The sequence below is a fragment of the Osmerus eperlanus genome, chromosome 6 (genome assembly GCF_963692335.1).
Source record: "Osmerus eperlanus chromosome 6, fOsmEpe2.1, whole genome shotgun sequence".
In the NCBI taxonomy this organism is placed as follows: domain Eukaryota; kingdom Metazoa; phylum Chordata; class Actinopteri; order Osmeriformes; family Osmeridae; genus Osmerus; species Osmerus eperlanus.
This window is the reverse complement of record NC_085023.1, coordinates 12,111,601-12,139,463: the sequence shown is the minus strand read 5'-3', so window position 1 is coordinate 12,139,463 and position 27,863 is coordinate 12,111,601. Positions and strand designations below refer to the sequence as shown.

General features: G+C 52.1%; 1 protein-coding gene across 1 annotated transcript; it reads left to right on the top strand.

The window, feature by feature from the left end:
• The first annotated feature begins 292 nt into the window (after nucleotides 1–292).
• zswim8 (zinc finger, SWIM-type containing 8) lies at nucleotides 293–27,552 on the top strand. Its single transcript, XM_062463507.1, is given in 27 exon segments — nucleotides 293–2,077; nucleotides 5,723–5,876; nucleotides 6,083–6,177; nucleotides 8,283–8,455; nucleotides 11,159–11,266; nucleotides 12,176–12,257; nucleotides 12,552–12,672; nucleotides 12,939–13,140; nucleotides 13,225–13,400; nucleotides 14,131–14,710; nucleotides 14,712–15,443; nucleotides 15,585–15,716; nucleotides 15,858–16,037; nucleotides 16,263–16,446; nucleotides 16,704–16,802; nucleotides 17,098–17,222; nucleotides 17,379–17,709; nucleotides 17,840–17,989; nucleotides 18,330–18,552; nucleotides 18,756–19,045; nucleotides 19,327–19,550; nucleotides 19,755–20,252; nucleotides 21,823–22,000; nucleotides 22,724–22,927; nucleotides 23,137–23,256; nucleotides 24,376–24,554; nucleotides 26,000–27,552. Coding segments are annotated over 27 exon segments (5,922 nt in total). The 5' UTR covers nucleotides 293–1,899; the 3' UTR covers nucleotides 26,204–27,552.
• Nucleotides 27,553–27,863: the final 311 nt, after the last annotated feature.

Here is a 27,863-nt window from a genome sequence, read left to right as displayed (position 1 = left end):
GGGGGGAATGTCCCTGTACTTACTGTAAGTCGCTCTGGATAAGAGTGTCTGCTAAATGTAAGCTAGCACTACATGGCAGTAGTGCTGGAACAGTTGAATAACTTGATATAGCCCATAAAAAAGCTTACAATTATCGAACTTTATCTAATTAACAACGTTTTCGTCTTTTGTACTTTTTATGGATGATGTGTAAAGAGAAATGAAAAAACTGCTTGGTTTACATACAACAAGCGAGGGAGTGAGCTACTGACGTGAGGCGGAAGTTGCAATCAGCTGATAGAGGAGGCGACAAGCTCGCTGAAGCCTTCGAGAGTAGAAGAGCCATCTTCCCGACCGGAGAGAGTGGGGCAGAAGGGGATTGTTGAGATAATTTTGGGGGGACCCCAGTGTCGCTGGAAGGCTTAAAGACGTTGCTTTAGGACGGTAGGACAACCGGTTTTTCTGTCAGGGAAACAAAATAGGCTATTCGTTATTTCCGGGCGAGAACTCTTCGGAAGCCGTATGGCTGGGGCTCAAGCGAGAGCTCTACTGGAAAATACAAAGGAAATACATTCGAGTGAAGGTATTATTAGCACAGGTTTGCATACGAACAAATGCATAACAACCAGAGCACCATAGCTGAAGACCTATTCGAGTAAGTGGCGTGTAAAACATCAAGTTTGAAGAGTGGGTAGATATTTAAAGATGTCACTGTAAACAAACAACAAACCCCTCGTTGGAGCGACTGCCGTGAAGCTTTGACTCGGATTAGTACCAAGGGTATCCAAACACGGCTACCAGTCAGTTTATATCTAATAACTATCATTTATTCAGCCTTAGCCGTTGAAAGAAAATCATTTTATGACATTTGTGGCCAATGACAATCGATATCCTTCAATTTAAAAAGATGTTTGTTAGTTTAGCAAGCTAGCTAGCTTCATCACTGGTTGTCAATGCAAGATTAGCTTGCTTGCTGGCTAACTAGTTAGCATTGGCCAGTTAGCCAGCTAATGCATGTAGCTAGATGAGAAGTATATGTCGAACAAAGGGAGGAAGATTGCTAGCAGGAATATGAGCCGTATTTAGATGTTTTTCAACACACTGGTAGGGTGTTTTCAGTCAATGTAAAATATAGATATAAAAGAACACAGTTGGCTTGCTACCTATTAGAACACACTGTACGGGCTGTTGTCTCGAGATAGGCTGTGGGTTCCACAGCTGAGTGGTCAAGAACAGACGGCAGGCGTAGGAATGGAGGAAATCAAGTTGATGTCATTGAGTAGATTTTATTTTAAAAGTAGATAGCTAGCTGTCATTCATTGCATTGACTGTTTGCCTAGAAGTAGAAATTCACAAACAAACAAATGTATTGATGAAACATGGCCCGAGACATAAACCTATGAACATTTCTCCACTCAGCAGCCATGGGCACTTTCTTGTGAGTGGGGGGTTGTCTCTTCGATACACAAGGAAAAGGGTCTTCTGAGTCCAACTCTCTCCAGTTTGCGTAGGTCTACTTGTAAAGGCACAAATAACCAACTACCCGATGACATGGACACCTTGACTCAGATACATGGCTGACGATCACCCTACGGCTTTTGTTTTTTTGTCATTTAAACATCGAATGTTCATTCCACATTTTTTGAGTCGGTAGCCTGCCGGTATTAGAAAAAGCTGTGCCGGGATATGTCATACATTTATTTTAACCAAGTAGCTAGCCTTCAAGACTAGACTACAGAGCGCGTTCAGCAGTGTTTTGATTTCGGCCACCCCTCCCCCAACGTTTACTAGAGACTAGAAGTTGTGTTTCGCATCTGCTCGCTGTCAGTTCGGGACAAAATTAGCCCTTTTCCTGCCTTTTTTAAGAGACGCCTTGGCCTCTTGTAGCTCGTCAATCTTGACTTCTGAAAAGTGGATGTAATGGAACTAATGTTCGCCGAGTGGGAAGACGGGGAAAGGTTCTCCTTCGAAGATTCTGACCGGTTTGAAGAGGATTCGCTCTGCTCCTTCATATCTGAGGCAGAGAGCCTGTGTCAAAACTGGAGGGGATGGAGGAAACAATCTGCGGGTCCCAATTCACCAACAGTAAAAATCAAAGGTAAATATTACACACACACAGAGACTCTTTATCCCTTGTTCCACTTGAATTTACCCAAGAAGGGTCCTTGATGAGAGTGATGCAAAAAGTTGTGATGGCCAACAGATGTTCTGTCATTTCTAAAGTAGCCTACCTAAGACGTATCCAGGTCACATTCAGGTCTGTCTTTAACCAACCAATTAAGTTATATATTATCACATAACTATATAAATGCGTTGCATCTGTGACATAAAGTCAGGGTAAAATGTATTGCTCTTCATGTTGACAAAATGTTGCTGTCAAAACCATCCTAGAGCTCCCAGGGAGCAAACCTGCTTTCTGAAACGGTTTGTTGTCAGTACACAACAGCTCATGCTATTCTGCAGAATATTTTCTAGATAGGCCTCTGAACTCAGAACATTGTGCCAAGAAGAGGGCAGGTGCTGCTGCAAATGTCACAGATTCTCCATTAGATTTATTGGCAGTGATGTCACTGATGTACACATTAGTTTATTGGCAGCAAAGCAAATCTCCGATTCTTTAACCAATAACACTTTTCGAATCATACCATGGATTAATCTACTTTCACATAACTCAAAATGTAAGGATTCTTACTGATGATCCCCCTTCTACTTCATAATGATTTCACAATTTGCCTGGCGAATACGTTTGACAATGATTTGTCAGTCCAGGTGAGGTTTGGTTTGTGAGCTCTCTCCCTCTCTCTCTCTCTCTCTCTTTCTTTCTTTCTTTCTTTCTTTCTTTCTTTCTTTCTTTCTTTCTTTTTGTGTCTCTCTCTGTGTCTGTTTGTATCTATGTGTGTATGGGGAGGGGGGGGGGGTTTGCTTCAGGCAAGAGGTTTAGTCCACCCAGGTTGGCTTTACAAGAGAAGGCGGACTGGGGAGTTATTGGCAACTAAGCTGGCTAGGGGAGGGAGGGGGAAGAGAGCAGTTTATTATGAGTTAGAAGAGAGGCTCCTCGGGAGGGGAGGCTGTGTGTGTCGGTAGTGTTTGGGTAGAAGACGCGGTGGGGGTTGGGAGGAGCACAGTCAGCTGTGGGCTGTATGAAGGGCTTTGTCTTTGTCCCAGGTCACCAGCGAGGCCTACTTCAGGCCCGGGGGTTGTGGTTTAGCAATCTAAAGTAAACCCCCCTATTTTATGAATTTGCATGCTGCTGTTGCAAGTTTTATTTCAAACACCCAAATGTCCACACATGCACCAAATGATTTAAAAGCACAAAATATTTAATTTCCCCTCCTCGATGACGATTGCTGTCGGTGGCTCAATGCGGAATGGTATAGAAGCTGTTAGATACAGTGTAGATTAGCCACCTGTAGATTCTGTTTATTAAGTAGGGTAATAAATTGTAGCCGGTCTGGCTACAATGGAACAGCTGTTTGAATGTGTGCGTGCCCCCCCTCGTGCTGCCGTGTGATTGGTCAGTCAGAAGTTAAGTCTCCAGAAAGCGATCAGTGACTGGCTGGCAACATGAACTCTGTAAGACCCTGTTACTAGCTGCCCCCCCATCCCCCCCCCCGCTCTCTTTTCCACTCTCACTCTCTCTTGCTATCTCTCTTTCGTCTTTCACTCTCTATTTCTCTTTTCTGTCTATACTGTTGCAGGCAGCAACATGGACACGGGGGCAGATCACAGAGGCAGGTCATGATTGGTTAGATCTCCACAGTTTGTAGAATGAGTAAAAGAAAAAGAAGGAAAAGAAGATGCCGCATCACAATCTGTTGCTATAGAACTAACACCTACGCCAAGTGGCAAAAGTAAGCTTGAATAAATGTACGCGCCAAACGTTTCATCTTCCTTTATTTCCAGTTTTCCAAACAAACGTTTGTGTCGCACAAGTTCTGTAAACATTGCAATGCGCTGAATTGGTAAACACAATTCCAGCTCCAAGAATATGCCTACTCACTTAACTTTCAAGTTACTTCCAGCAAAGAGGCATCGAGTTTGAAACGCCAGTGTGTAAAGTAACGCTCGGTCGAATAGGCACCAGGTCATTTAGATGTTGTTTACCAGCCCAACATCTTGTTTGGCTGGAGGCTGAACTAGGCGCAGTAATCATCCCTATCACAGGACTGAGAAGCATTTGTCATCCCAGGGACAAGCTGGGAGTTGTGAGAAGGACGGCTGTGAGCGAGAGGAGATGTGAGGAGGCTGTTAGCATGAAGGCAGCCTGACGGTTGTGGCAGTAGCAGTCTACCATTGAGCCTTGGCTCCTGGCCTTAAATGATCCCTGTAAATGCACTCGCACGCTCTTTGCAATGAACTTCATTGTCTCATTCACATATCTGACACATGCATATCGATTTTCAGAAGACACTGATTATATAAAAAATAAAACATGCCATTTTAATTTTGGGGGGAAAGTTTCTTCATCCAACTGTAGTTCAAAGTACTTTATTTGTCATTGTCACAAAAACAACGAGACAGTAGAACTAGTCTAGTTCAAGTACAACTCTAGCTCTTGATCTACATAAATAGCTCACCATCAATTATTGAAAGACTAATCTACCTGTGACAAAAAAAGTCAAGTGTTTGCCTCTATTTAGCATCAACCCCTAAAATATGGATCCTACATTTAGGACTGCGACGGCTGGGAGGATTACAGCGGCGTTGCCTCATGGATCTTCGTTAGCATACGTCTCCCTGATGAATTAGACTGCCAGACTGAGCTGCAAATGATTTGAGTTTTTTAGTCCTCTCTTTTTTGGCCAAAACTGGGTGCACATTTTTTTTGTTTATTATTCCACCATCTGACCAAGTGGCACTTTTTTATACGTTTTTTATATTAATGTACCACTTGTTTTCTGAGAAGATCACCTGTTATTTCTCTGTTACTTTGTATAAACGCGGCTATCTATTAGTCTCAGGGTTATTGTATGTTTTGGTTGGGGAGTGGAGGGGGGTATTTTGAGGGAGCCATTGTCATAGAGCTGCTACCTCCAGCATGAAGTGAGTGCACATTCTCTCTGTGTGCGTGTGTGGGTTCAGGACCTCTCAGGAAACACAAACCCTTCCTGGGCTCACACACACTTGCTTGCTTGGCAGCTGTCCTACTTTCATAACACGGTTGAGAACTGAGCTTGAAGTCACGAAATAACACCGAAACTTGTACAACACCTCCATCTTAAATACGCTTTATCATAAATATGTTTCTGCAAACTTCCTCTTTAGGCCGGAATTGAATAGCTTACATTAAGAAAGCAGGCATTTTTGGTGTTGTAACACCGTGCCAAGCCACACAACGTTCACATTGGGTTTGTCAGCGTGTCAAAACAGCCCCCACCCCTTGTCCTCCATGGGTTTACCATGGCTCCTAACCATCTGAACCACAGCCATCCCAGTACATGATGGTATTATTTAGACTGCCTGCTTTCCTCCATATATGGGCGATGGCAGGCGAAGGGTAGGCCTGAGGTGGGGGTGGGGGGTTGGGGGGGCCAGGAAAGTGAGCCCCAAATCCCCCTCCCCCCACAGCCGACCAATGTGTTCTCAATAAGGGGCCAGAGAATTGCCAACTCTGCACTTTTCTCGGCAGGCTTTCGCTCTCGCCTGCCATCTTTTGCTCTCCCTAATTTTCCACGAAAGCCTAGTTACACCATTTCCATTCGGTTTGATGAATCCTTTCCTCTTCTCCCCTCTGCTCTCCCAGATGGACAAGTGATCCCCCTGGTGGAGCTGTCTGCCAAGCAGGTGGCGTTCCACATCCCCTTCGAGGTGGTGGAGAAGGTCTACCCTCCTGTCCCAGAGCAGCTGCAGCTACGCATCGCTTACTGGAGCTTCCCTGAGAACGAGGAGGACATCAGGTAAACGCTTGGTGCAACACACACTCGCGCACACACTACACCAAACATCAGCTACAAACAGATGGCCTTCAAAGATAAAACAGCCTTCATCCACACATCTCTCTCTTTCCATATGCTCTCTCTTTCTCTCTCTTCCTTTGTCCCCCGCCCCTCTCCTGTCTGTTTCTCCCCCCCTCCCTCTGTTTTCTCCTTCCTTCACTCCGCAGGCTCTATTCCTGCTTAGCCAACGGCAGCCCTGATGAGTTCCAGCGTGGGGAGCAGCTGTACCGGATCAGAGCTGTTAAAGACCCGCTGCAGATAGGTGAGCAGGAGACACACACTCTCACACCAGATAGGTGAGCAGTGGGCTGAAGAGAAGACAACCACAAACAAAACCCTGTTAAAACTGAGATCCCGAAAACGGATACAGCTGTTAAGAAGACCCCTGATTATGCCGGCTTTGTTTGTGTACACAGAACCAAACAAAGCCGGGCGTATTTCCGCCCCGTGTGAGATTTCAGATAGCATGCTGTTTTCCAGAATCAGAGGCGTGACGTTGGTGTCTAGTGTGTGTAGTCCCACCATGACGGCTCTCCCTTTTACACAGACGTCGATTTGACTCTGTGATTGTCTCCGCTGCCGGCTTAATGCCGTTACAACAATGACCCCCCCCCCGTTCCATGTTCTTACCTTCTGGACAGAATGGCACAATGGAGCATCCTTCTTACCTGGGAACAGCCTGTGTAGAAGGAGTGACAGGGTCACCATCAACCAACACTTGTCGCTCCACCACCAGTTTAAACCAGTTTAAACCAGGTGTCTCCCAACCACTGTCCTTTGGGTTGTCTCTATGACGACAGTAATGGAACATGTCTCCTAGCTAATCTCCTACCAGATGCTGAGCTGGTTCACCTCAGTGGTTGCCGTGAGTCCATTAGGCATCATGCATTTGATATGCCCATCATCCCAGATGACTGGATTATCTCCCGAGTCACCAGGATTACAGCTGCTCTAATGGCCCAAAAGGAGCCACAAACACACACTAGTGGAATACTCTACACATGTAACCATCCCTCACTCCTGTCCTCTGACATAGGACTGCTCTTATCTGTGACAACTATGTGTTCCATTCAGACAGGGCCGGTCAGAGATCAACTTGTGGAGAGGAGAGAAGGAAAGAAGCATTTTTCTTTTATTTTTAGTAGGTTATGTCAGATGTGTTCAGCTTGCGTTCAGCCGGATGCAAGACCCCTTGTCCACTGGGAAAGCCTTAATATTGTCTCACTAATCAGAGCTATTAAAAACCGTCTGCAATCACAGTCCTGTGATGTCACATCCATCCAATTTTGGAACAGTGGACCAGTAGCCTATCTAGGAATATTGTCAGCAAATGGCGGAATCCTCCCTGTTCAAACCGGTTTCAATATTAAAACAATGAAAAGCTTTACCTCAGACCTTCTGCCACTTCCGCAAGGGTTTTCTCACAGTATCCCAGCATACAGATTGTCTCTCATTGTTTTCCTCTGCACAGGGAATTTCTGTGAGATATTATGTCCAATGTATTAAGAGTTTATTGTGAGGTAATGGAAACCCTCTTTCTCCCAGTGGAAGGGCTAGGCTAAGGGAAGTAGGTTAAAGTGTGCGTGTGTGTAGGTGAGCCAGGGGTTATGATTGCCAGGTAAAAAGAGCAGAGACGGGACCAGTGAGCTCGGCTCTCCGAAGGGGGTCCTGTTGAATTTGGAACAGTCGCACGGATTTGTGCCCGCCTTCTCTCTCCCCACCCCCTTGTTCTCTTTCTCTCCTTTTCTCTTTCTGTTAACCTCTTCGCGTCCCTCTTTCGTACCTCCTCTCCATCTCCTCCTGTCCTGCTCTGTGTTGACTTTCCAGGAGAATGCTGGCAGGCGTCCAGCGGGTAAAAGCTTTTGGCCGGCTCCCTCTCAACTCCTAACCCTTCTTTCAAGTCCTCCCCCTCTTCCTCGTTCATTGACTCGATGATTTTCTTCCTACCTCCCCCCTCTAGCCTTCATCCCTCTGTAGCTCTCTTCCTGTGTATCTCTCTTTCTCTCTCTCTCCTTTATTGGCATTCCTTCATTCATCCTCCGCTCCTGCCTCCTTTTCCTCCTCGCTCTGTGTGGATGGAAATAAAACTGCCTTTCATTTCCTGTCTGGCAGAGCAGGGCGAAGCGGTATTAAGACCCTGGCCCGGCCTGGCGCGGCCTGACCTTTGTCACTTAGCAGCTGGCTCGCCATCGCAGTGGGAGACTTTGGTGCCCTTTGGCCCAAACCTGTATTTCTCCTTCCAAGGTTTTCAGTGTGTCAGCTAGGCAGATGCACCTTTTCAGGGATCATTTTGTGCGTATGCATCACTCACTCCTTTTCTCCGTTGTTTCTCTCGCTCGCTCTCTCTCTCTCTGTCTCCTCTTGCAGGTTTCCACCTCAGTGCCACTGTTGTGTCGCCCCAGGCCGGCCAATCAAAAGGGGCCTACAACGTGGCGGTCATGTTCGACCGCTGCCGCATCACTTCCTGTAGCTGCACCTGTGGCGCCGGGGCCAAGTGGTGCGCCCATGTGGTGGCCCTCTGTCTCTTCAGGATTCACAACGTGAGTGTGTGTGTGTGTGTGTGTGTGTGGATGAATGAACATCCCTGTGAGTGTAACCGTGTGCCACTATGTGAGTGAGTTGGACTGCCAGAACGAGGGAGAAAAACAACAGTGTATGCTGGAACCAGAGACCTTCGAAACGGACTGAATAAACGTGTGGGTCATAGAGAACTGTGGGGGTTCCCTCTGGATCCAGGTCATGTGCTGGAGCCTGCTCGTGCGTGTGCGTGTGTGTGTGTGTGTGGGAGGCTCTGATTAGCCTGTGTCTATGGGTGGAGGACTGGGCCTGCTTTCTCCTGATATCACCGTGTAGGTGGGCCTTACTGCAGCGTTTGTGTGTAGGAGAGCTTAAGTATGAAACGGTCAGTCCTGTGTTCGACTTGATATGGCTAAAATGACCAGCTCTGACTTGCTTCGAACTTCTTCTACGCAAACTGCAGAAGTAGCTCTCTTTCGAAGAGCGCCTCGGGCCATGCAACACCCCTGCTGTGAGGGTCTTAACTCACACTTGATGCTGTAAGTGTAAGGCGGACACACACACACTATCAGACACATGCACACATTCTCGCTCTCGCTCTCGCTCTCGCTCTCGCTCTCTCTCTCTCTCTCTCTCTCTCTCTCTCTCTCTCTCTCTCTCTCTCTCTCTCTCTCTCTCTCTCTCTCTCTCTCTCTCTCTCTCTCTCTCTCTCTCTCTCTCTCTCTCTCTCTCTCTCTCTCTCTCTCTCTCTCTCTCTCTCTCTCTCTCTCTCTCTCTCTCGCACCCACAAAAACACAATCGTTCTTTCTGTCTTTCTCACACACACTATCAAACACATGCACACAGTCTGTCTCTCTCTCTCACACACACACAGACTATCAAACACATGCACATAGTCTCTGTCTCTCTCTCTCTCTTTGTGTATCTCTCTCTCTCTCAGCCACAGGCCTGTTTTCACAGCTATTCTGTAACCTTTTTATGAGGCTCATTAGAGGCTGATGGTGCCGAATGAGGAGCATTAGTCATTCTCGCCTCCCAGGTCCTCATATAGATCCATTATTGCTGCCATCAGCCCTGCCTTAGTCACTCATCTCTGGGTGAGGGATATTGACGCATGTCACCTCCAGGTGACGGGGCCCTCTTCGAGGCCGCCTCAGGAACCCTCCGCTCATGTAGGGGACACACACACTGGGCTTTATATTTGGAGGTGAACCTCGTCCTTTACAAATGCCTTGGTGCCACAGGGAGTTGCGAGGCGACAGATTTGCTCCTGCAAATAACGCATACACTATTTGAAATTTAAGCCTAACTCGCGTGTAGGACAATGCTATCAGCAACTTGTACAGCAACGAGTGAGTCAGTGGTTGCTAAGGCTAAAAGTGGGATCCTTTAGTTTTTTTTGTTCAATTTTACAATCCAAATAAACCCAGTTTCAGCTGCTAGGTCCGCACCCCCTGAAATAATTGCGAGTAGGAGAGTGTAGTCCTCACAGTGTTTCAGAATATAGCTGTGGCCTTTAAAGCGCTTTGTGTGGTTTTCACAGGAACCTACCAGTGTGTGTGTGTGTGTGTGTGTGTGTGTGTGTGTGTGTGTGTGTGTGTGTGTGTGTGTGTGTGTCTTCACACCAAACCCTTCCCCCTCCTCCTCTGTGCTCTCACTGGATTGTGGAGCTGCAGAGTAGACACACACACACACACACACATCTGAGGAGGCATGCAAAACAACAAATGCTGGTTTAATGTCATCTCAACGGATGGAATACTAAAAAGTGTGTCTCACTGAGGGCCGTGTGTCAACGCACGTGTGCATATATGCTGCTGATATAATCCTATTAAAGAGCATTAAATGTTCTTAAACGGGGTATTAGAGCCCGGGCATGCAGGTTCCCTTAGCCTGCTGCTGTCCCCTATTAGCCAGGCTATTGGTTACTTCTCAGCTCCCTGTTATCGTCCCCCTCCTCTCCTCCGTTCTTCTCCATTATCTCCCATCTAGGCTCTCGTTCCCATCTCAACTGTTTTTGATAAGCCGCCGCTCGACCATTAGCACGCTTACACTTTCGTTCTTTCAGGTCTCTCCCGTCTATCTTTTCCCTCTCTCTTCCTCCCTCTCTCTCCCTCTCGCTCCCTCTCTCTCCCTCCCTCTCTCGCCGTCCCCTGCTCTTCATCCGCCCCCTCTGTCCCCTCGTTCCGTCCACCCTTTCCTCCGCCTCCCTCTGTGTTCCTCCCCCGTGAACACGCGCGGCTTCTTTTGGACGCGAGGAGCGAGGCGGGAGGGGGTAGCCGTTGTGCCTTTCCACATTCTTTCACAAGCTTCTGGAGCTCCGAACCTTCATCATCAAACCCTGGCCCTCTCAGGGGCGTGCATTATTTATCAGGCGTAGTCCACCAATTTGCAAATGAGCGAATGCTCCACGCCGTAGCGTTGGGCTTTGCGGGATCCGCCATATAGCTTTGACGTTGGCACGCTTGCATGCACACCAACGCACGCACGCACACACAGACGCACTCTATTCCTTTTTTAAAGGTTTTCTCAGGCTGCACCGTAGAGAGTGGGTTTCTAGATGGCGTTATCAAAGCATGACTGTGGGAGTCGAGCTGCGGTGTGCTTTGGTTGGCGGGCTGCGTACAGTTCTCAGTTTCAGATGAAGTTGAAAGGTTTTGATACCGCCACATAACAGACGCTAAGCATCCCCTCCTGCCTCCTCCTTCCCCCCCCTCCTCCCCCAGGCATCTGCGGTGTGCCTGCGCGCCCCCGTGTCTGAGTCGCTGTCTCGGCTGCAGAGGGACCAGCTGCAGAAGTTCGCCCAGTACCTCATCAGTGAGCTTCCTCAGCAGGTGAGACCTCGGTCCGTTACAGCGCGTCAATCTCGGAGGTGACCCCGTTTCAGACACCCCCCACCCTCCTGACTGCCAGCCCTCCGATGGAACACTTGTCAGGCCAGGAGCTTGTTAGAAATCTGGCCTCTGTAGGTTACTTCAATTTCCATTAGTTTAGTCAAGATCTGATCTGAAAAATATGAATCCCTTGAAGCCATTTTAAAATGAGACAGTCATACACAGAGTTTTTAAGATATATTTTGAGGGTATTTCTGCTTTATTGGGGGAGAGAGTGTAGAGTGACAGGAAATCTAGGGGAGACACAGAGAGAGAGAGAGAGAGAGAGAGAGAGTGTGGGTGGACCTGCAGGAAATGGCCTGGACTGGAATCGAACCCAGGCCCCAGTGGTAAGGCCTCAGTCAACATGGTACACGCCCATAACCATTGAGCCATCGAGACAACCCCCATCATGTCCAAGGTTAAGGCCTCCGTAGCTACCCATGGACAATTGGGTAGGACCCGAGGGAAAGAGAATGCTGTGTTTTAACTTTTTGGAAGCTAACTAGCTACTAGCTTTACAGCTACATAAGCTCCCTACAAGCCTGTTAACTGGCCCGGCATCAATACTCCCTTTGTGTGGACCCTGTTCTCCTGAGATAAAGACCTCACAGTGCCACCATTGTCTGCTTATGGGTCCCACTCACTGGTGCGCTGCTGGTCAGTCTAATATTACTCAGCTCTAAGGGCAACTGTGTGTCTTGGCTGTAATCAGAGCTGTGATGTTGAAACTCAGAGTCGAGCCCCGTTTCCAACCGGGAGGCGGCGTACCGGAAGGGGGGCGGGGGGGGGAGGGGTGTACCGGCCGAGCGGAGGGACAGCGCGGCGGCTGCGGCGGCGTGTAACGCGCGGTGTGATCCTGCTTTTCAGATCTTGCCCACGGCCCAGCGGCTCCTGGACGAGCTGCTGTCGTCCCAGTCCACGGCCATCAACACCGTGTGTGGCGCTCCAGGTACGGACGCTGCTGCGCTCCCCCTGTTTGTCCTGCGGGGGGCAGCGTGCCCTCACGCTTCAAGGGCTCTCTGCCTCGACTTTGTGGATCCTTTTCTCCTTTTATGTTGCACGCCGGCCGAGGTCACACCTTCGCAAGAGAATACATGCCATTTCCCATTTCAAGATCAGGAAATGAAAGTGAAACCGAAGGACGTGATGGACGGTGGCTTGAAGCGCAAACACGTTCCCCCCCCTCTCACCCTCTCTTCTCCTTTACCACCCCCCCCCCCCCCCGTCTCTCCCCTGTGTGCAGACCCCACCGCCGGACCCTCCGCCTCCGACCAGAGCACCTGGTACCTGGACGAGTCCACTCTCAGCGACAACATCAAGAAGACCCTGCACAAGTTCTGCGGACCCTCTCCCGTGGTCTTCAGGTGAGGCGAGGGGAGGATATCGGAGTTTACGTTCTCACTGCGGATTGGAGTGGTGAATCTAGTAGTACTCGGTAGTCAGTCTGGAGTCGCCAAAGCTCTTTGTCCGCTGTCTGTCTTCATGGTTAACTGCGTGTCGCCTGTTAATGTATTCTTGTTCTGCCGGAACCTTTCAGTCTGAAGTTGATCACAAGAAGGGTCTCAACTTTGATATCTCTTGCTTGTGTGTGTGTGTCGGTCGGTCGGTCTCTCTCTCTCCTCCACCTCAGTGATGTCAACTCCATGTACCTGTCCTCCACGGAGCCCCCTGCAGCGGCTGAGTGGGCCTGTCTGCTGCGGCCCCTGAGGGGGCGCGAGCCCGAGGGCATCTGGAACCTTCTGTCCATCGTCAGGGAGATGTTCAAGAGGAGGGACAGCAACGCCGCCCCCCTTCTGGAGATCCTCACCGAGCAATGTCTCACCTACGAACAGGTAACACACACACACATCCACACATCCTCACGCCCACGCGCGCTCCCAGTGTCCGGCATAGGTGACGCTGTCCTCTCTCCGCAGATCATCGGCTGGTGGTACAGCGTGCGTACATCCGCCTCCCACAGCAGCGCCAGCGGGCACACGGGCCGCAGCAACGGGCAGTCGGAGGTGGCGGCGCATGCCTGTGCCAGCATGTGTGACGAGATGGTGGTGCTGTGGAGGCTGGCTGTGCTGGACCCCACCATGAGCCCCCAGAGGTCAGGTCTCGTTCCTGACCCCTCTCTGTCTCCCGCGCTCGACCTCTGCAGATGCTCCTGTCCACCCCACCCCCCCCCCCCGCTGCCCGATGGCTCAGCGGGACTTTCTCTGTCACACGTTTTGTCCTCTATTTCCCTGAATGGTGTTGAACTCGAATGCTAATCTGCCCTCTCAGTTTGCATCGTCACTCTGTGTCTCTTGGGTTGGATTGGGTATTTCTTGGGCTCTGGGTTCGAATTCGACCCGGGCCCTGTGCTGCGTGTCATACTCTCTCTCTCTCTCTCTCTCTCCCAACATTTCCTGTCTCTCTATGCCATCCCTATAAAAATAATAAAGGCAGCAATGTTCCAAAAATATAGATATATCTTCAAAGGTATTGGACAATTGTTAGTCTTGCTGGCTAATCGGGTTAGCTTGCAGTGCCCCCCCCCGATGTAGCGTGACACGGGTTAGTCTGCAGTCCCAACAGGCTGTTGGCAGCCTGGGGCGGTTAAATCCCTTCCCACTCCATACACACCAGGCTAAATGACCGCTCTGTTATAGTCTGTGTTAAACACACTCACGTAAAAGAAAACGTGGAGCGATGGGGTCTCCTTTGCAGAGAGAGAGAGTGTGGACACGTGTGTGTGTGTGTGTGTGTGTTTCCGTCACGGTGCCATATTTGTTTAGCTCGGAGTCGTGCGTGTTTGTGTGTTTTGACACGTGGTCACCCCTCTCTCCCGCCTCCAGGCGCCTGGAGCTGGCAGCGCAGCTCAAGCAGTGGCACCTGAAGGTGATCGAGATCGTCAAGAGGGGCCAGCACCGCAAGTCCCTGGACAAGCTGTTCCAGGGCTTCAAGCCGGCGGTGGAGTCCTGCTACTTCAACTGGGAGGCCGCCTACCCCCTGCCGGGCATCACCTACTGCAGCGCCGACAAGAAGAGCGCCTCCTTCTGCTGGGCGCGAGCGGTGCAGCAGCAGAGGGGGGCCAAGGCCGGCCTGGAGCCCCCCGAACCCGGAGGAGGAGGGGGAGGAGGAGGGAGGCCGGGGAGCTCCGAGGACTACAAAGGCAGAGGGAGCGGCTACTCGCCCCAGCAGGAAGTGGCGGTCCGCCCCAAGGAGAACGTCGCGAGCAAGCGGAAGGGGTTGTCGGCGGGAGGCGGGCCGGGGGTGCTGGTGCGCCTGGCGGCGGGGGGCGGCGGGGTGTCCCTGTCCGTGGAGGAGGGCGGCGGCGGCAAGGGCTCGTACAAGGCCGGGAGCTCGTCCTCCTCAGCCGGGGGGAAGGGCAAGCTGGCGCAGGGGGGCAAGGGGGCGTCCGGGGGAGGGGGGGCCGGCGGGGGGGGGGGTCGGGGGGAAGCACGCCACGGTCAAGCGGCGCACCAGCAGCGAGGACAGCTCCCTGGAGCCCGACATGGCCGAGCTGAGCCTGGACGACGGGTCCAGCCTGGCGCTGGGGGCGGAAGCCAGCAACACCTTCGAGTTCATGCCGCCGCCGGCGGAAATGCTGCCCTCGCCCGGCCCGCTGCTCCGAGAGCCGCGCAAGTACAGCGGGGCGGGGAACGCCGGCAAGGAGCGCCCATTCGACCCCAAACGGGCCAACCACGTCGCCCCGTTCCCCGCCGCTGCCGCCTTCCCCCCCAAGGAAGCGGTGGTGGTCGTCGCTGCCGCCGCCACCGTTCTCGTGGAAAAGGAGGTGGAGCTCGAAGGCGACCTGGAGGAGGTCGCCGGCGAGGGGGCGCGCCCGGCCGGGGAAGCCCGACCCTCGGCCGCGCCCGCCACCAACCCCGTGCCAATCGCTGCCAAGCCACCGAGGGGGCGGAGAGAGGGCGGGGCAGGAGGAGGAGGAGGAGGAGCTGTGGCCGCTCCGGCCAATCAGGTCCCGGAGGGCGCTGCGGGTGTGGCGGCGGCAGGGGGAGACCCCGTGGGAGAGGACGACTACCAGGCCTACTACCTGAGCGCGGCGTCGGAGGAGGGGCCGGACAGAGGGGTGCCGGAGAACAACCACGAGGAGGAACCGGACATCTTCGCTGGGATCAAACCCCTGGAGCAGGAGGGCCGCATGGAGGTGAGGACCCACAGGGTGGCCCAGTTCCTCACACCTCTGTCTTGTGTTGGCCAGCTGCCTTCTCTGACTAGTAGCACGAGCGCACGTCTTGATCTCACGCGAGGCGCGCGACTTGATCTGACCCGTGTCATCGTGTCCCAGGTGCTGTTTGCGTGCGCCGAGGCCCTCCACGCCCACGGCTACAGCAACGAGGCATGCCGATTGGCCGTCGAACTGGCTGGAGACTTGCTGGCCAATCCTCCAGACTTGAAAGTGGAGCAGCCTCAGACAAAGGTAACCCCCTTAAACCTCCTCCTTCCAGGAAGCACTTGAAGCACTTGTCTTGTCGGCCTCTAACGTCCTCTCCTTTTTTTTTTTTTTCTCCCTCCCTCCCTCCCTCCCTCCCTCCTTCCCTCCCTCCCTCCCTCCCTCCAGGGTAAGAAGAGCAAGGTGTCCACCAGCCGCCAGACCCAAGTGGCCACCAACACGCTGTCCAAGGCAGCCTTCCTGCTGACGGTGCTGAGCGAGAGGCTGGAGCTCCACAACCTGGCCTTCAGCACCGGCATGTTCTCTCTGGAGCTGCAGAGGCCCCCGGCCTCCACCAAGGCCCTGGAGGTCAGTGCTGCTGTTTGACTGCATCGGGGTGTGTGTGTGTGTGTGGGGGGGGGCATCTCTCTGGCGCTCACCCACCTCACTCACTCTCTCTCACACTTACTCTCCTATGTATCTGTCTGTCCTTGCGTCCTTGTGTCCATGCTTCAAAGTAGCTAAAAGCTTTCTCCTTTTTCTCTGTCTCTCTCTGTCTGTCTGTCTGTCTGTCTCCCTCGTGTGAACCTCCAGGTGAAGCTGGCGTACCAGGAGTCAGAGGTGGTGTCCCTGCTGAAGAAGATCCCCCTGGGCCTGGTGGAGATGACCTCCATACGGGACCGAGGGGAGCAGCTCCGCGACGGCAACTTCTGCGACTACCGGCCCGTCCTGCCCCTCATGCTGGCTAGCTTCATCTTCGACGTGCTCTGCACCCCAGGTGAGGCCCACACGCGTGCTAGCAGGGACCCAACCACTCCTGTTGTTGTTGTTGTTCAACTTAAAGGCATGTTTACACACACACACACACACACACAGGCTCCATATTTTTTTTGTTTTACTTAAATATTTATAAAGTACACACACTTTCTTCTAATTAATGTGTCCCAAGAGACCTTTTCTAATATTTAACGGTTACGGCAGTTAGACTCCTGGTGGTTTATAGTGCTCTGTCCTGTCGGTATATTGTTTGTGCAGTCGTGTCCCCAACGGGCTCCCGGCCTCCTAGCCGTAACCGTAACAACGAGATGCCGGGCGACGAGGAGCTGGGCTTCGAGGCGGCGGTGGCAGCGCTGGGTAAACGTCTTTCATTTCTCCCCCCTGTTAACGTTCGGTTCACCTGCTCTTGTTTTCCTCATCAACAATCTCCGGTGCACTTACTTGAACATCCTCGGGGCCCGGTTTGTTTTGCAAAGCTTTAGCCGGCCACTTTGTCGTTAATTGGGCTAGGTCTGCGTTTTCCCTCTTGCTGTTGCTTTTATAACCTAAATGCGCGTTTGCTTTTACTTCACCCTGCACCCTCCCCTCGATCCCTTTCTCTCTCTTCCTCCACTCCCGTCGCTTCACTCCCCTTTGTCTCTCTCCGTGCCAGGGATGAAGACCACGGTGAGCGAGGCAGAGCACCCCCTGCTGTGTGAGGGCACCAGGAGAGAGAAGGGAGACCTGGCCCTGGCCCTCATGATCACCTACAAGGACGACCAGAGCAAGCTGAAGAAGGTAGCTCACCAGCTTCGGGGGAAGAAGAGTCCATTTTCGGTCCTGGAAGCACACCGAATGTAGTGGACCAGGCTTGTCTAGACAGTGTCCAAGCTGGGAGATCTTCACTGCTAGGGATGTTGTTGACTATCCCTTGCTTTCTCCTCCGTTCCCCAGATCCTGGATAAGCTGTTGAACCGGGAGAGCCAGACCCACAAGCCCCAGACCCTGAGCTCCTTCTACTCCAGCAAGCCCGCCGCCAACAGCCAGCGCAGCCCCTCCAAGCATGCCACGCACGGGGCCGGCGGCGCCACCGGAGGGGGCGTCTCCAAACACGGGCCCTCCTCCTCTTCCACCACCACCAACTCCAACGCCGTCAGCTCCTCCTCCTCCTCGGTGCAGGCGGTGGCCAGCGGGGGCGTGGCGGGGCACCAGGCAGCGCTGGGGGGAGGCGGGGTTCCGAACAGCACAGTGGCCGGCGAGGGCGTTAGCGAGGCGAGAGAGCAGGGTGAGTCATGGCGGGTGCCGGAATAATCTGTGTAAATCATGTTCACATTTGAAGGACGTTCAACATCACGATGACTTCCTGCCAATTCCATTCAACTTCATTCCATTCCCTTCTTTTCACGCGTCACCAGACTGCGCCCAGCCTGCGTCATGTGACCAGCAGAGTGAGGCGGCGCCCTTCAAGCCGGAGGGTACGGTGCCCAGCCGCCTGGCGCTGGGGGGGCGGGGCGCCTACAACCGCTGCTGGGGTTCCCCCGTCCGCCAGAAGAAGAAACACACAGGTAACCACGGCTACGCACCCCACATCCCATCATATCTAGTCTGTGAAGTCTGGTGGTGGAACCCAGAGTGTGTAACAGGGTTCTTTGGAGCCATATTTAGGGCAAAAGTGCTAAATCGCCCTGTGGGGAAATATTGAGATTTGACAACTGTGAGGGACTCTGTGCTTAGCAACTGGCCCCTGCTTGGCCCCCTTAGTTGAAATGGCTTCAAACCTCCCCTGGGGCTTAGGGAACTCCAGTATTCACTACTCAACCATGTCCTCATCCAGAAACGCTCTGTGTGGTCCTGTCAGTAGCAGGAGACGGATGTTTGTGAGGCTCATCTCCTGTGTGTCTCCAGGTATGGCCAGCATCGACAGCAGCGCCCCGGAGACCACCTCCGACAGCTCGCCCACCCTCAGCCGACGCCCGCTCCGAGGGGGCTGGGCCGCAGCCTCCTGGGGAAGGGGCCAGGACAGCGACAGCATCAGCAGCTCCTCCTCCGATTCGCTGGGCTCCTCCTCCTCCAGTGGTTCCCGCAGGGCCGGGGGCGGGGCTAGGGCAAAGAGCACCGACACCAGCAGGTGAGTTAGTCCCGTCCGCTGTGAAGAAAAAAGAAAAGAAAAAAACTTTAGGGATAGCTTTTTTTTTATAAGAACTTCTTTCAGTGATGTGTGTGTGTGTGTGTATATTTATTAGTAATGTATAACTCAAGTATTTGTACCCATAATTGAGTGGTTATTAACCCCCAGTAATTGACATCATGCAGCGCTGTGCCTATCCCCAGGTATAAAGGCCGTCGCCCAGAGTGCCACGCACCCCACGTCCCCAACCAGCCATCAGAGGCGGCGGCCCACTTCTACTTTGAGCTGGCCAAGACGGTGCTGATCAAGGCCGGGGGGAACAGCTCCACTTCCATCTTCACCCAGCCCTCGGCCAGCGGGGGCCACCAGGGGCCCCACCGGAACCTGCACCTGTGTGCCTTCGAGATCGGCCTGTACGCCCTGGGCCTGCACAACTTTGTCTCTCCCAACTGGCTGTCACGCACCTACTCCTCCCATGTGTCCTGGATCACCGGTGAGGGGGGTGGGGGGGCGGGGATGGAGGGGGGGTGGGGTGGGCGAGAGAGATGAGAGCATCAAGGGCTTTTAGGCATTGTGGCAACAAGTGGATTCGAGTGGGTTGGCCCAGAATGGGAGCGCTGGTTGAAGTGGTTTTAAATTATCTCCAATTCTCCCCCTTCATTCTGTAGGCTTTTAAGGATTGCTCACTTCATAATACAGCGATACAAGGTGTATTTATGATGCTTCAAAGTAGCTAAAAGCTTTCTCCTTTTTCTCTGTCTCTGTCTCCTCCAGGCCAGGCCATGGAGATTGGCAGTGCCGCTCTCAACATCCTGGTGGAGTGTTGGGACGGGCACCTCACCCCTCCTGAAGTGGCGTCCCTGGCAGACAGGGCATCACGGGCACGTGATCCCAACATGGTGCGGGCAGCGGCGGAGCTGGCACTGAGCTGCCTCCCCCACGCCCACGCCCTCAACCCCAATGAGATCCAGAGGGCCCTGGTCCAGTGTAAAGAACAGGTACACACACTTACACAATAGAACAGTTGTGTTTACGTTTCTAAACAAAGTAACCCACTCTAATAGAACACGTTAACAAAACCATTTACATGCGAGTTGTCTTAGTTAGAGATTTTCATGATGAAAATCTCCCCTTTCCATTCTCTTCTCCACCTCCCTGTTCTCTTCTTTTCCACCTACCTACTCCCCCCCCTCCCTCCCCAGGACAACGTCATGCTGGAGAAGGCCTGCATGGCCGTAGAGGAGGCCGCCAAGGGGGGAGGCGTGTACCCCGAGGTGCTGTTCGAGGTGGCCCACCAGTGGTACTGGCTCTACGAGCAGACGGTGGGCGGGGGCTCGGGGGCCCAGCGCGAGGGGCCCGGCCGCTGCGGGGCCAACGGCGGCGCGGGCCGGAGGCCCCCGGACACGGGCTGCGGCCTGCTGGAAAACGGGGGGGCCATGGAGTCCTCGGGCGTGGCCACGGTGACGGCGTCTGTGACGGCGGCGGCCGTGGTGCCCGTCATCTCGGTGGGCTCCACCATCTACCAATCGCACGCGCTGCCCGGCTCGGCCATGGCCCACCCCCACGGCCAGGGGCTGCACCCCTACACCACTATCCAGGCCCACCTGCCCAGCGTGTGCACCCCGCAGTACCTGGGACACCCCCTCCAGCACGTTCCCCGACCCACTGTCTTCCCTGTGTCGGGGGCTGCCTACCCACAGGTAAGAGGACTGACTGGACACATGGGGAGTGGGTGGACGGTGGGCGGGGACAAAGGGATGGAACTTTTGTTTGACCTTTTGTTTACCAAGATACGTGAAGTGAAAATGTGTTGCTGGGAGACCGGGGAGGTATTCCTAGAAAGCAGGTTGTGCGACATAACCGGGTTACCAAGTACAACTCCCAACGTTGTAGCAACATTGCCAGTAAGTTGCTGCAACATAGGTTGGGCTGCTCCCAAGCAGACACACAATCTGGTTATGTTGCATAACCTGCTTTCTGGAATACACCCCAGATCAACTAGGAACTTCATTGTGAAGCCCCACTCCCATGCAGTGAGTTTGTTGTGTAGTTCCAGGACTGCTTCGAGAGGTGGGGCTATCAAAGAGGACGACAGATGGTACAGCCCGACACTCCCCTCTGTTCTCGCTTCACATGGTTCAGCCTTCCTTTTACAGTTTACATTTGTATTTGGGTTTTGACTTCACCCTGCAGGTGGGTGAACATGGTGGAATTGAATTGTGAAGGTTGAGTTGGTGGAGAGGGATTCCTGTGTGAAATGTCAAAACAATGCTGAAACTGTTTTGAAACCAACCGCTTGGATAGCTGCCAGACTCACCAGTATGCGGGCAGGGTGTCTACAGTGTTTGTCTTTCAAAGGATCCTCTTCTTCTTTTTTTTACGTAGCCATCAGTAAATAAAGTGTAAATAGTAGGCATTATATCGAAAGACACTCAATAGCTGTGAAAGTATCTCAAGTGCATTGTAACTCGTCAAGGTTGCCAAGCTTGATGCTATCTCCTCAGGGCTGTGTGTAGAAATCGAAGAGTCTCGGTCCATCATTCATAACACGCACACATGCTCCATTGCTCTCCAACTCTCTCTCTCCCCCTCTCTCTCCTCAACCACACACAGCCCCTCTCCCCTGCTCTCCCCCTCTCCTCAACACACACAGCCCCTCTCCCCTGCTCTCTCTCTCCCCCTCTCTCTCCTCAACACACACAGCCCCTCTCCCCTGCTCTCTCTCTCCCCCTCTCTCTCCTCAACACACACAGCCTCTCTCCCCTGCTCTCTCTCCCCTCAACCACACCCACCCCTCTCCCCTGCTCTCTCTCTCCCCTCAACCACACACAGCCCCTCTCCCCTGTTCTCTCTCTCCCCTCAACCACACACAGCCCCTCTCCCCTGCTCTCTCTCCCCCTCTCTCTCCTCAACACACACAGCCCCTCTCCCCTGCTCTCTCCCCTCAACCACACCCACCCCTCTCCCCTGCTCTCTCTCTCCCCTCTCCCTCCCCTCAACCACACAGCCCCTCTCCCCTGCTCTCTCTCCCCCTCTCTCTCCTCAACACACACAGCCCCTCTCCCCTGCTCTCTCCCCTCAACCACACCCACCCCTCTCCCCTGCTCTCTCTCTCCCCTCTCTCTCCCCTCAACCACACACAGCCCCTCTCCCCTGCTCTCTCTCTCCCCCTCTCTCTCCTCAACACACACAGCCCCTCTCCCCTGACCAGCCGGTGGCATCGAAGAACAGCGTCTAACTGATTTTAAGTGTGTCTGTGTGCCCTCCCAGGGAATGCACCCGGCCTTTATCGGTGCCCAGTACCCCTTCTCAGTGGCCACCGGCCCCCATCCGCCCATGGCGGCCACCGCCGTCACCTTCCCTGGCGTGCCCGTTCCGTCCATGACTCAGATCGCCGTCCACCCCTACCACACGGAGACGGGCCTGCCTCTGAGCACCACAGTAGCAGGTCAGTTCGCGAACGCGGCGGCATCTTTCCGACGTTCGCCGCAGCTGGTTTTTTTCAATGTTTTCCGTGGCGCGGCGGGGACGGGAATGCGAGAGTTGTGTGTTTGGGCCATTTATTTTAATCAAGCAATGTCGCCAGGTTTGCAGGGCGAGTCTGAAGGTGTAATCACAGCCGTGTTGATATTCAGCAAAAACGCACAACCTTGATGGATGTTGCTTGTGTGCAACAGTTTTACAAGCACCATTTATGAGTTCATAAAGCGACAACATATTATGATTGAGATTATTTCATCATTTACTTGGCAACACAAAATTGTTCCGCTACTCGGCTGGACTGTTGCCAAGCAACACATTTTTCCCTGCTCAAAAACGACTTGTTGCTACACCTTTATATAGATCAAACTACCACAGGCCAGCTACTTTGTCATTCACATTTGAATATTTCTCTTTAAGTTCATCTTAGTATGCAAAGTTGGTTACTAATTCGGATAGATAACGGTCGTTAACGTAAGTAAAGTGAGACAAGTACAGTCCCAGTGCTGTTATCTCCAAACATCCACCCTCATGGAATGCCTCTTGTACAGTCAAATTACGTGGTCAAAACTGTTCTTACCAGATTTTCTTTTCTTTTGGTGTTTGTTTGTTTTAACCAGAAAGTTGTGTGAAACGTTTCCAAAGTGTCTGGTGTTTGACCTTTCTCCCTCTATGGCACTGGCACTCTCAGGAGCCGCGTCTTTCTCCGCTCTCTACCCAGTAGGTGGTGTCCACTCAGGCTCCTCCCTCCAGGCCATCCAGGGGGCCTCCCTCCCTGGCATGTCTTCCCAGCCCGCAGCATTGGTCAGCACCCCCTTCCCAGCTGAGGACGAGCAGCACAGCCAGCCAATCAGCCAACAGGGCCTGCATTACCTGCATTCAGCCTACAGAGTTGGTGAGGGGAAAACGGCCTCGTTGAATGAGCTGTTCGTCATTGATGGTTAAACGACCTTGGAAATTCAATACAAAGTGCTACAAGTAAATGAAGATGAGGTTTAAAAATAAAACAATTAGTGGTCGTTGGCTGCTCATCCACTTGTGAGGTTTTTGATGAATAGAGTGTGTATTTTTGTGGTTGGTGCTTAGTCTTGTCTTTGTCTGTAGGCATGCTGGCCTTGGAAATGCTGGGCAGGAGGGCTCACAACGACCACCCCAACAACTTCTCCCGCAGCCCCCCCTACACAGAGGACGTCAAGTGGCTCCTGGGCCTAGCTGCACGACTAGGTGAGCTGGAGGGGGATTGGAGGACTGGGAGCTAGGCTGTGCTGGGGGGGGGGGGACTGGGAGAGCTAGGCTGTGCTGGGGGGGGACTGGGAGCTAGGCTGTGCTGGGGGGGGACTGGGAGCTAGGCTGTGCTGGGGGGGGACTGGGAGCTAGGCTGTGCTGGGGGGGGACTGGGAGCTAGGCTGTGCTGGGGGGGGACTGGGAGAGCTAGGCTGTGCTGGGGGGGGACTGGGAGAGCTAGGCTGTGCTGGGGGGGGACTGGCAGCTAGGCTGTGCTGAGGGGGGGACTGGGAGCTAGGCTGTGCTGGGGGGGGGCTGGGAGAGCTAGGCTGTGCTGGGGGGGGACTGGGAGAGCTAGGCTGTGCTGGGGGGGGACTGGGAGCTAGGCTGTGCTGGGGGGAGACTGGGAGCTAGGCTGTGCTGGGGGGGGACTGGGAGCTAGGTTGTGCTGGGGGGGGGCTGGGAGAGCTAGGCTGTGCTGGGGGGGGACTGGGAGAGCTAGGCTGTGCTGGGGGGGGACCGGCAGCTAGGCTGTGCTGGGGGGGGGCTGGGAGCTAGGCTGGGCATAGGACAATGGAAGTGGAGGACTAGGGGTCCAGAGTTGTTGGTCTTCAAAAAAAATGACGTGAAAAGGCTAGACCACCTTTTTGTTTTTGACACACCATGGGGCAGAGTGGTTTAGGCGGGGGGGGGGGGGGACATGGATGGGCCGAGGTGCTAGAGGTAAAGGCTTAGAAAAAGTATTATCCTTAATACCTGCTTTCTTTGAAATGCACGGTTAAAGTGAATGGCATTATGTCATTTATAAATAAATAAAACTGCCGAAGTAGATGTGAAATATTGATAAACCAGCTTTGCAGCCTCAGGTCTGAGCGGCTGTAACGGAAAACAGGATTGTCAGTTACACGCAGGGAAACGTCTCAAGCTACCGTTGATGTCTTCGTGCTCCGTCTGTGGACTGTAGGCACCCAACCAGACACTCAAACGGAAAATCTTGATGCAAATTTGACGAGTTTCGTTCTGCCCTACGGCAAGTACTACAGATTTAGTGGGCTTCCGTTTGTGAATTCAGCCTTTGATTTTTCTCACCCCCCCTCTCTCTCTTCCCCCCCCCCCCAGGTGTGAACTATGTGTACCAGTTCTGCGTGGGCGCGGCCAAAGGCGTGCTCAGCCCCTTCGTGCTGCAGGAGATCATCATGGAGGCTCTGCAGAGGCTCAACCCCGCCCACATCCACGCCCACCTGCGGACGCCCGCCTTCCACCAGCTGGTACAGCGATGTCAGCAAGCCTACCTGCAGGTAAACGCTGCATACACGCGGTGCCTGCTGAAGAGAAACCTTGATGGGGACCGTGTGTGTGTGTGTGTGTGTGAGAAAGCATGGCATGAGGGAGTTTCATGGAGGAGGAGAGAGCGTTTCACACAGCTCGCATACATGGTTTATCCAGCGTGAGACCTCCCAGACTGTGAACGGGTGGGACACTGCCAGCACATCCACTGAACAAAAAGATGTGGACCCCATCTCTCTCACATCCACACACACTCGCTCTCTGTAAGCAGGCTCTGAGAAGTGGTTTGAGTCATTAGTAGCCTGGAGTGAATAGGAGCCTCCATTGAGACACACACACACACCTTCAGTCCTGCCCTGGCATCAGCTGACAGTATATCTCACATACCCCACATACAGACACTTCTCTCGCATTTGCGGTGCGTGTGTGTGTACGCGCGAGCGTGCATGAGTGCGCATTTGTGCGGCCGCCATCTCCTTGAAGTCAGCTGACGCTATCAGCGTGACACAGGCTCTCCTCCCTGCCGTCTCATCAGGAAGTTAATGAGATGAGGTATCTGGGGGCTGTAGTCAAGCGGAAGAGAGCATGACTGACAGCAATATATTTCCCAAGTCACTGGAGGGGAAATGAATTCCATATGCCCAGTGTCTTCATGGATATCCTGTGATGTGTTCACTAACTGTCCTTATCTGAAAGTGCTCTTCCCTTCCCTTCCTCCAGTTACAACATGTCACCACAGTAGAGGTACAGTTATCTGCAGAGATTAACACTGCGGATTTCAACTGTAGCGGTAGAATAAAATCGAATGTTTCTGGGAATACATTTGATACACTTATGGATGGAATAGGCAAATAAGGAACATGTATGCTCCATGATGCCGATTTTCTGTGTAGCAATTTTGAGTGATAACATCACTATTCCTTCACAGGGCAAAAGCCTTGCCTTTTTTGTTTTTTACAGCGAAACACTATTAAGTTATGTGAGCAATTTCAACCACCCTGTACTCTCTAAATGGTTCCTCTTAAAAACGAATCTACTTGACACCATTTAAAGTACAGATTTGTCCTGAGATAAAAATAAAAAAAAGAAGGAAATCCAAGTCTGCCCCCGAGAAGGCGAGATGATTAAATCATTTTAAATGACCAAATACAGGCCTGTACTGGTTTCATGATATCGGGAGTATAAAGCAGCTTAAACTACCTAGTCAAGGCAACTCTGCAGGTTACAGGCCATGCAGGGGTGAAGTGTCGACCATCCAGGGTCTTGGGGGGGAGGGGGATGGGGTGCGCCCTCTCTGCCACCAACCGATGGTCCTTCTGTTGCCCTCCTGGCCTCTTAGCACACTGTGTACATGGGGTGAAAATAGAATGACTCTGTGATCCTTTGGCTCACTTTCTGTATCCCTCCATCCGCCCCGCCCTCTCGTCCGCCATCTGTCTTCTCCTTCCCCCTGCAGTACATCCACCACCGGCTGATCCACCTCACCCCGGCTGACTATGACGATTTTGTCAACATCATCCGCAGCGCGCGAGGGGCTTTCTGCCTGACCCCCGTGGGCATGATGCAGTTCAACGACGTGCTGCAGAACCTGAAGAGGGGCAAGCAAACCAAGGAACTGTGGCAGCGCATCTCCCTGGAGATGGCCACCTTCTCTCCGTGACTGGGACTAGGGGTGAAGCTGGGTTAGAACAAGCCCCGCCCACCTGCACCACCCACACCTCTGCAGCTTTGTCTGTCTCTGTCTCTCTGTCTCTCTCTCTGTCTTACTTACGGCTCTGTCCGGAACTTTCTCTTTCTATCTCCATCTCACTCCCCTTACCAGACGTCACATTTTCTTGTGTGTCCCTATGGACACGCCCTACACAGCACACAGGCAGCACAATCAAATCCCTATTCTGCCCCCCTACCCACCTACCACATGTGTTCCTCCTGTTATGTTATGTTATGTGTGTGTGTGTGTGTGTGTGTGTGTGTGTGTGTGTGTGTGTGTGTGTGATGAAGAGACAAAAAGTCTATCTCCGTTAATGACTGAATAGCCTCCTTCCTTTTCTCATCCATCCGCGTCCATGTTTCTACATCACTTCCTGTGTGGTGTCATCCTTACCCCTTTTCATGTTTCATCTCCAGTTCGGGGAGGGGATCTGAGAAGAAAAAAAAGAAAAAAAACCCTAGTTATTATTTGTTGATGTTGGTTGGTTCCTTCTTCGAAATGAAACCACTGAGTTGAGTCAGATTCATACTGCAACATTCCTCTGTCCTGGGGAGCCAGTGTCCCCACCCCTCACTATGAGTTTTAGCTATGTTGACAGTGTTTAAACAAGTAAAGAAACAAGAAAGTTTGTTTAAATGATTAAGAAGAAGAAAAAAAAAAAGTTTAATAAGAAAATGCTAAACCTAAGTACGGGTGAGGATTCTTCAGTGTTTTGTTTTATCTATTTTGTTTTTGATATTTTGTATAGACATACGTGTATGCAGAGAGGAATTGGAATGAAAGAATATTATGTGAGGGTTGTGCGGATTCCTTTTTTCCAATCCAGGTGTTGGGGCCTGTGGGCTTGGGAACACAGGAGTCTGGCTGGACCAAACTGCACTTAGGCCTTTGTGATAAGGCGCAATAGTGCTAGTGGGCTCTTCTAATTCTAACTTCATCTAACATCAGAAATACCAGAATCCCATTGTTATAGTTAAGTGGATTTGACATGACTGGGCCTGTACTGGTATTCTGGAAGTCCATCAGTGTTTTATGGAGGCCAGTGCCATATTCCTGTGTTTCAAACCCACACCTCCAACCAGGCTCTGGACCTCACAGCAGGAGAGTGACTTAGTAGAAAATGTACTGTGATATTTTTGTATTCCTCAAAGTGTAGCTTGGTTGAAAAAATTATATATATAATTATATATATAAAAACTGTGCTGATTGCAAGAGGTTGTAATTTAGAATTAAAGAAAACAGATAAAGCAATACCGAAATGTAGAGTTTTACTTAATAAAGATAATTCAAAACACTAAGTGCAAATTACGTTTTATGTTTGTGTGTGTGTGTGGGGGGGGGGCTTCATATTTTAGGGATTAATCATTAGTTGTCCTGAAGACGTGACATTACATACAAAAAGTGAACGCCGATGAATCTTCTAACCCAGACGGCATCCTCATACATTCCTGGTACTTGTGATAAGTTACCACGAGTGGGAGCTATAGGGTAATTTGTTTCCTTAACAGGGGGCACTTCCTCGCTACATTGTTGATGAAATTACTGCATTTTCTAAAATATATATTTTTTTAAACCTCTAGGCTATGAAAAATCTCTGTATCCATTTAAT